This window comes from Mesitornis unicolor, unplaced genomic scaffold (genome assembly GCF_000695765.1).
Source record: "Mesitornis unicolor isolate BGI_N332 unplaced genomic scaffold, ASM69576v1 scaffold12161, whole genome shotgun sequence".
NCBI lineage: Eukaryota > Metazoa > Chordata > Aves > Mesitornithiformes > Mesitornithidae > Mesitornis > Mesitornis unicolor.
The window spans coordinates 25,475-34,793 of record NW_010161730.1 but is presented as its reverse complement, the minus strand read 5'-3'; the positions used below and the strand labels follow the sequence as shown (position 1 = coordinate 34,793).

Here is a 9,319-nt window from a genome sequence, read left to right as displayed (position 1 = left end):
TGCAACAGCCCATAGCGGTCACCCCAACACCAGTTGCGTTGCAAACCCTGGCCACGTGCGGGCGGACCCACACGTTAACTCCACAGAAAGTAGTGGAGCGTTTTATTTCCTGTTCTTCAGTGCCGGCCAGACGATGGCAGATTTTTAGGTAAAGGAGGCAAACACAAATCCACATTGGAAGGAGTGAGGAGAAGGGGCTGGAGATGCCCTTACCATGGTGATGGGGGATGCCCTTACCTCAGCGATGGGGGATGCCCTTACCTCAGTGATGCGGGGGTTGGAGCACTTGACGCTCCTGCTGGACCAGTCGAGCCAGGGCTGGGTGGCCGTGGTGCTGCAGTGCGGCCGCAGTGTGCACTTGGCCTCGCCACTGCACCAACCACACTCGAACTTGGGGTCGGCTTTCAAGCAGAGCCCGCAGCTCTCACGCTGCGCTGCGCACTTGTAGAGGTGCACTAGAGGGGAGATGGGATGAGGACACAGTCACTGACTGAAATATTCATATGGGCTACAGCTGCTCTTGGATTTAGAAGCAAAGGCACGCATTGAGAGTCAACTTAATGAGCTGCAGAGTGGGCTCACATGTGTGGTTTTCAAAGCTAAGCGTTACCAGTGATGTTTGATGAGCACCGCTACAGCGGAGCAGAGTTGCTCCATCAGGACCACAATATCCCTGCCCGCGGCTGCAGCGATGACAGCGAACACCTCTTTGCCCCAACAGCTGCCTCCAGCCCCATCACTGCCCTCCTTCCCATGACCTACCTCCCTCCCTTCCCATCACCTCCTTCCTTCCCTTCCCATCATCTCCCTCCCAGGACTCAAAAGCCATCTCAGCGGCCGTTACCTTTCAGATCCTCCGGGTTGTCAATAACAAAGTTCCCATTCCACACCACAGCAAAGTCTACTGCTAAGTTGCTGATGTCCATCCCATCGTAGAGATACTGAGGGAGAAGGCGGAGAATGAAATGATTGGGAAGATGTATCAGAGACACTAACAGAAAAAGATTATTTTTTGTGTGTGCTGATGTCTGAACCACCACACTTCTACACTTCATCTCCAGGGTTCTGCTTTAACGCCCTCCTCCTCACCAGGAAGAGATAATTAAATCAGATCTAGTCCTTGTGAGAGGTAATAGATTAATTATTCCACTCACAGTGGCTGCTCTTGTCACTCAGTCTCTAGCTTATCAATACAGCCCCTCCAGTTAATCAGACTGGGAGGACTGCTGCCTCCAGGCTATCTCCTCACACAGCCACCTCACACCCTGGTGTGGCTGGGAGCTTAAAAATCAGCTGTACAGCTTCGGCTGATGAAACAAGCAACAGCTGAAGAGAAAGAGATGGTGCCGAGAGGTCCTTTCCAGCCTCTGCCTCAGCCTGGTTAGGGTAGCACCGACTGAATTATTCACCATTGACATCCTGGGGTGGTGGGTGGGTGAATCTGGGTGCTTTAGGTGGATTCCCAGGGTATTCTGAAATTCTCATTACCACAATTAGCACCTATGATGCTTTAAGTCAATCAAGAGCTGCTAAAACCACTTTAAAAGGTAAGGGAACATTGCCATCCTCTTTGGGGTGAGGGAATGCTGATTAAGCCAAAGCAGTTGCACTGTTTTAACTCACATTTGGTTGTGCTGATGCACTTTGTCTGGGGTTTTACTAAGTTGCTGATCTTGTGTCCAACTGATAAAGCTGTGAATACTGAATTGCCCTTACATCCTCTACCTACCACTTCCTAATAGCCTAACAGGGATAAAAGTGCTTCCCTAATGTTTGTAAATCACTTTGGGTAGGAAAAGTACTATATAGTATTAATACATTTATTATCCGCCAAGCTGCAAGGCCCAAAGACGGCCGGTGATATATAAATATCCAGTGAAATTTTTAAAAATTCAAAACTTCATTAACAATTTAAGACCATCTGCGCTGAATATTAAAGCGGACCTTGTTCTGCTGCCTAAAACAGAGTGTGCCCTGCTTGGCCGCAGACCTCTTTGAAGGTAAAATCCTGCTGGGTCCATTGGCAAGGCTAAGCACCACTCTCATCATCCCCCTCTTGCTGTGCTCTCTCCCCTGGAGGTTTTTTCCTTTTCAGCATTGCTGTATTCATCCAGCGACCATGACCCGGGCTTCGACAGCTCCCAATAAGGGGTCTGTGATTCCCCTTATCTCCCTGTGTGAAATAGTCTGCCTTAACACCTTCTTCCCACTCCCTCCTCCTCTTCCCTTTCCCCTCTCTGACCCCCCATGGTCAGAAAAATGGATCTTCCCCAGGTTAGGATAACAAAATACCTCTCATGCCCATGCCAGGCTCCCACCTGGAATTCGGGATTAGTTTAACTGGGGCATTTTTCCCACCCTCTTGTGAGCTGACACCAGTTTTGGGCCCCTCACCGAGCTGTTCTGGCACTGGACACTGGAGCTGTTGAAGCGCAGGGCGGGCACGCGGTGGATGACGCCCTGGATGCTGAGGACGCACTCGTACCCGCGCTGGCCCGACTGGGGCTGGGGCAGGTTCCTCGCCTTCAGTGTGATGGGCTTCACCTCTCCCACCGGGATCAGGATCTCCTCTGTGGGGAAGAGCTGGGGACAGTCCTGGGGGGAGATAAAAGAGGGGGGTTGGGTGTTACAGAGATGATGGTGTGTCCAAAGGCCTGGCCAGGTCTCAGCTCATCTGTTCCAGGTACATCCTCAGCATGCTTGATCAGCCGCTGCTCAGTGCACCCCTGCAGCTGCAGGTTAAGTGCAGAAATTAATTTTTAAAACTCTGATATAGCCCCCCTGCTCTGGGGCCAGCGCTGATTTTCTCTCCATAGTCACAGAAGAAGGAACGTTGCTATTCAGGGAATAAATCGAAGGCATCCCCCCAGCTTCCACCACTATTCAGGGAATAAATTTAAGGCATCCTCCCCACTTTCACCACTATTCAGGGAATAGATTGGAGGCATCCCCCCTGCTCTCATCACTATTTGGGGAATAAATCAAAGGCATCCCCCCTGCTCTGAGCTTGCTGCGGGTTTCACCAGTGGTGAAGCTCTCCCTGCCCTCCCGCAGCAGCATTATCAGCCGCTCCAGCTCCGGCTGCTCCAGGAGGGGAAGGGACTGCTCCCAGCCCCACGCTGTGCTCCCTGGGCCCCCTGCTAATCCCAGTTTGCTCCTCACACCCCTCGGCCGTGTGCTGCTTTGGAGCGAGACGATCAGCATGGGGTGTGCATCCCTCTTGCTGCCAGGTACTGTTCCACTCCGCTTTATCTGAGCAAGATCGTACCAGTGTGCCATAAATTTCCGAGGTGATAATAATTTCTGCTCTATCTGCTCTCGCCCCTTTCTATGCTTTGACACCTCTGGGCTTTCTGAAACGCCCAGCAGCTCGCTGCATGATCCTGCATGGGTTTTGCCTTGGCTTGGTTTGGCAGCTGGGGTGGGAAGGCACCGGGACTGAGCTGCCCTTTCCATCCATAAAGCCATGCTTGTCCCTTCTCTGTGCTCAGGGAAGGGGAGGACATCCAAGCATGGGAGGATTTGGTTGCATCCACAACAGTGGGGATGGGATTTTCACAGATGGGATTAAGCACCCTAATACTGATCCCCCCTGGGGCCTTCTGAAACTCTGCCTGCTCTGCAAAATTGGCCTTTTCTCTCAGGAACCACAGCAAAGGCTTTGGCATCTTCAATAAACCCGGAGCTTCCTCCAGCAAACAGAATTTGTAAAGGTTTTATTGGCTTTCCAAAAAGTGGCCATCCTTGGATCTGTGGAGGCAGTGAGAAAATGGGTAAGGATAGTTTAATTCCCTGAAAACAGCTGGATTTTTCAGTGTACAAATGCCATGAAACTGGAAGAAGCCTCTTAAATTTCCCACTGAAAACCACGTGAAAGTATTTCAAACTTCTATGTGATTGCAATAAAGGAGTAAAGAAAAAAGCAAACTACTGCTACCTCCAAAACTACATATTCTGAAAACCAAGCACAGCAATTAAAACCTCAAGTACAGCGAAGTGCCATTTGTTTCCACTTCTGCCACTATCCAGCCAAAATAACACAACTGTAAATTAACAGCAAGTTTTAATATTGTGGTTGCTCAAGAATTTGCTATGGGAGATGCTGTGCATAGAATAAAAGGAAACTCTCCCTGCAAATGCCATTGCACAGACGAGGTCTCCAGTTCCCATGAACACAGCCTAGATGTCTAAATGAAACTCCAAAATGAATTGCAAAAGAAAAGACCAATCAATGCTGGTAAATGTATGACATTCCTCCCATAAGATCTCCACATTCTAAACATTATCGCTTCATAACACACTGGGAGATAGAGCTTTTCCCCAATTTATATACAAGGAATTGCAACGCGCAGAGACGAAGGCTCTGACCGCCAGAAGCATTTACATTCTGGCTGGCTCTAATTTGCTTTGATCTAACACAACGAGATACCTAAGCACCTGTACGTATCTGACGTTAAATGATTAATCCCAAGCTAAAGTAGAAGATTTAGAAAAAAATGGGCTGATGTCTCCCTTCCTCTGCCAAATCCGAGAGTGGCATTGCAAGCCCTCTGCCACTCTGCCCAGAAATTACAGTGAATCATCCGGATGGCGATGCAGCCCGAGCCATCCCCACCGGGCTCCCGCTAGGACGGGGATGCAGGGAGAAAACCCCAATTTCTGCTGAGGACCGAGCCTGCGCCCCCTCCATCCCCAGCCAGAGCCATGGGATGTTGTTTCGCTACCGGCTCTGGTGAGCTGTAAATGTGAAACAGATGCTACCCTGGTTTGGAGAAGCCAGTAGCTTAAACTGCTGCCTCATAAACCCTTTTAGTGGCACTTTTCCTTATATATTTTTTATTTTATTTCTAACAGAGACTTTAACGGATTAACAGCCAGGAGCAATGTTAAATTCCAACAGCCAGAAAGCGGGTTGTGCTGGGAAGGGAAGAACAGCCCTTGCTGCAGGTTTGCAGCCGGGAAGGGAACAGCACTGTGAGGTACCCCAGCTCCTGGCATCACGGATCCAACCTCTGCCTTTACATTACCACCACCAAACTCTAAGATTCATGGCGTTTTCCATCCAGTTGCCAGATTTTCTGAGCTGAAACACACCACACACTCGTACCACCTCCTGCTTGAGATCTGGCCGCATTTAAGGCTTTGCATTTAAACTCAAAGCCATATCAAGGACCAAGGGAGGACAAAAGGCTCCACTCCAGAGCGGTCCCCAGCCCATAAAAAGCCCGTGTTTGAGAGGAAAGGCATCCTGGAGCCCCAGAGTCTTTTATCACAGTATGACTGAAAACAAAAAACCGCCAACCACATCACCGGTGGGAGAACCTCAGTGCACAGTCCTGAAAATAATGAATATGTTATGGACCATTATCCTTCCTGGGCACGGCCTTTCGTGAGGCGACTGTTAAAGAAAGGCTTTTTCCTTTGGAGACGTGGGAGAGGACTCACATTTTCAAATCTGCTCTGTAGTGCTGAAAACGCTGGTAGCAAAAACCTGTTCTGCCGCCATTAGAGTAGGACATAATAGATTTTCTTTTCCTCCTTTGGTTTCAGTGGGAGAATAATGTCACATTGGGATCCTGGTGAAAAAAGGGATGCAGCCTGTGAAAACAGAAAACGCTGGGGATGGCAGCCCCTCTGTGCTGGCTGACAGCGACAGTGATCGTGCTAATAAGGGAATATTGGTTTTGGGACGCAGGGATATGTAATGTAGGAAGATGCCGCACTCCTGAACGCCCAGGGCACTCATGGGGAGCCACGTTGCTGCTGAATTTCTCAGATGAGCGAGCGAAGCTGCAGGGGCTCATAAGGGGGCGCAGGGCTTGGCCGCTGCTTGCCTCGCAGAAATGCTCCCTCTCCTCCTGCTGGTGCCATTTCCCATCCATTGTTCAGCTTTCAGGTCTTTTTTTTTTCCCATTTGTTTCTTAAATTGCTGCCGCAGTTATGTACACCCACATCCCTGCACCCATTGGCCTTCCCATGGGGTCTCATGTGGGTGCTGCTCCATGGCACCCTGGTCCCACCTTGCACACCATGTTTGGGGGTAATGCTGTACAAAAACACCTCTGGCAGGTTGGCTTCTCCATCCACCACCTCTTCTACCTGCTGCTGGATCTAAAAGCCAGCACTAACATGAATTACATTATAACACAAAAAAACGCCTCTGTCGATGCTTATTCACTTCATACGAATTTCATGATGAACTGGGAGGCAGTTGGCAGCACCAGTCTTGTTACTGGGATTGGAGCTGCATGGCTGTGGTGAAGGTAAATGACAAAACCACCCTTGGTTTGCAGAGCTCAGGTCTGGGTGCTCAATTCTTCCCCGTGCTAGTGCCAGGAGTAGCTGAGCATCCAGAAAACAGCGACTGAAAGGGAGACTGCAACCAGCGGAATACACAATTTGCTCCGTAATCAGTTTACTTTGTTTTTTAATTCATGAGAAGTAAATCCTGCAGTGAGTTAGAAAGGCCATTATTGCCTGCTCTCACTAAACAAACACGCGCTGAATCCTCTCATTATCCTTCTTGACTTCTGTACAACAGAATAAACACAAACCAGGTCTGCGGCAGGAAGACAAGGCTCCGGCGCAGGAGTGGCACCGACTCTCGGGGAAAATTCTGCGTATGAAGTATCATTGCACACAACTCACAAAGACATTTTCTGCTTCTCCAACACTTTTTAGCCTCAAAGGTTCCAAGGTCTATAAATACCTTAAAGACCCGCAATATGCATCTGTCTCCAGAGCAGAACAGAGCACCCATGGTTATTATTTGTGTTTAACAGAGCAGTTTTAGTAGGTCAAATCTTCTTGCTCTTATTTGGAAGAAAGTGCCTAGGAATAGCAGGCATTTCTTTTGACTGTGGGATTTAACACAAATGGAAGGAAATATAATGTTTTCGTACTTTTCATCTGAAAAAACAACAAACCCTCCACAAATGTTAACTTGCTACACATACTTTAAAGTTATAAACATAAATGGATCTGGCACATGATTGTAAACCCTTGGCTCACAGTTGTGCTCCCAATGATACAAATTACAGTCCCCGTCACTCACAGAAACACATTATTCTTCATTTATGCTGCTGGAAAGGAGAGAGACCTTGCTCCTTAGAAACCAAACACGACAAGAAAGGTGACTGAAGTGCGACTTTTCTCACTGGTGAATCCCCACCCAACGCTCTTTTGTCCCCACCTCTATGCTGTCACCTGGGTCTTCACTGTTAATTTATGAAATACTGGGGTATTTACAGCAGAGCCTATTTCTCTTTCCCCCTCCAAACCCCAAACACTGTAGGTTACACACACCATAAATTTATTGATGAAAAAAACATGGCAAATAAGCTCAAACAAATCTTTCCAAATGGAGCTGAGTTAATCCTGCTGCAAAACTGGCCTTTCTGTCAGTCTGGTACTTTTTCAGACAACACACCTCTCCAGAAGTCAGCTGTGACCCAGCAAAGCCATTTGCTGGCTTGGATGTGGCTCCGAGGTGTCTCCTGTACATCCCAGGCCCCATTCGGGTATCCAGCAATGGGGGTTGTTAGGACAGATATGAGGAAGGTTTGGTTTTGTTTTATGTCCTTCAGTGCGCATCAATCAGCACTCAGCATCCCAGGGCATGGCCAGGGGCAAAGGTGTTGCTCTAAAAGCAATGTGAATTTACAGGAGCCAGAGCTGAGCCAAAAATGTGGCTCTGCACTTAACTCCCAGAATCTGAAATGTACCATCCCCTGATTCAGCATCTCACATGTGAAAATGGCATTATGTGCACTCCCTGGACATCAAAGAGGGATGGGATCCCACATTCTGGGAAACTAATGGGATTTCTTTGGTTCTAGCTCACCACTGGGATGGAGTGTAAGAATATATTTATGTATCTACATTCCTCTTCATCTGCATCTTTTATACATTTAGAGAGAGAGATCATATAGCCTCACGCACACACAAACCCAAATACCTCAAATGCATTAAAATGATATTACAGGCCTGATTTGCAGCTTTGTAAAGTGAGACAATGAGCGCTATGCACCACGAGGGCTCTTCTTGCTTTTGTGGATGCAGGCGGGCCCCAGACCTTTGCCTCCCCATTGCTCTCTGGATTGCAGTGCCCAAGCAGGCACCCCCTGCAGACAAATTACATCTCAGGCCAAGACATGGCTGCAAAACTAGAGCTGTTTTGGCTGATAATTAACTCCTAGAGAACTGGCCACCTGGAAACAAAGCTGAAGAGCCCCACGTCAGAAACTTCCCACCAGAGGAGGATGTGAAGTACACCCAGAAAGGGCTCTGTGTATCTACCAAGGACTGCAGACCAAGCCTGCCTCCACAGACCACGCATTTCCACTTCTGCAAATGTACCAGCACAATGTAAAACAGAGACCTGGCAGGCAAGGGGGTCTTGTCCCATCACCACAAACACCCGTGGTTATCTCCAATGGCCCCACTCACTATGTGTAGCTCCATCTTTGGGCTGTCCCCTGCATCACCCGCACCCACCGCCGAGCCCTCGGATGTTGGTAAACAACTCCTGGTGACAGAGACAGAAAAAGCTTGTTCTCTGGGTTGTATTTTCATGGAAAGCAGGGCAAAAAGGCAGCATTTAGCTCAGCCAACACAGCCAGAAGATTGCAAGGAGCAAGTGTAGAGCTCATGAAGAAGGGCTTTCTTTCCCTCATCGCCTTGCAAAGTGGCTGAGCTTTGAGCTCTCTTCTCTTCTCGAGACAGACGACTCCTAGGAGCATCAAAGGGAGCTCGTTACACACCGAATCACATCGGGACGCAAGTTCTGATGGGCCAGGAGTAAAAGGGAATATTCAAGATATTTTCTTTTGAATTAAACATAAAGGCACGAGAAAATTTTCAGCCCCGTGTGAACACATGTGCAAACCTTACGTGAGGAGAGGCACGTGGGACCAAAAGTAGGGCAGCGTGCACCGGCACTGGTAGCCCCGCATGGCACCACCGCTGTTATCACTGCACCAGCCCCAGACACAACAAATGCTCTGCCAGGAAGGGAGGGTGCTGGTAAACACAAACATTTTGCTAATAAACCAGGACACGAAACAGTGAGAACATTGCGATCTGAATTGTTCTAAGAGAGGAAACTCTTTATGAGGAATTCATTTGAGGACTTGTGTTAGCCGGGGTGAAACGCCTGTAATAAAGGCATTAGCACTGCACTGTGTACACAAGTGGCAATTTATTTGCCTCAAATAAGCAAACAAATTAGGTTTTGGTGGCTGGCTTTTCCTGTGTGTTCAAGAGGTCTGGAGAAGTCATGACAAACAGTGGAGCATCTGCATCATTACCATCAGCCCGT

General features: G+C 48.6%; 1 protein-coding gene across 1 annotated transcript in view; it reads right to left on the bottom strand.

Annotated features, from left to right (window-relative positions):
• The window catches only part of LOC104547637 (plexin-A2), a gene marked incomplete at its 5' end in the record, with an annotated part of 57,184 nt that overhangs the window by 36,918 nt on the left and 10,947 nt on the right, over window positions 1–9,319 (bottom strand). The window contains 3 exons of the mRNA XM_010193422.1: window positions 262–455; window positions 845–941; window positions 2,395–2,595. Coding sequence (XP_010191724.1) covers window positions 262–455; window positions 845–941; window positions 2,395–2,595 — 492 coding nt within the window. The remainder of the gene's footprint in view (window positions 1–261; window positions 456–844; window positions 942–2,394; window positions 2,596–9,319) is intronic.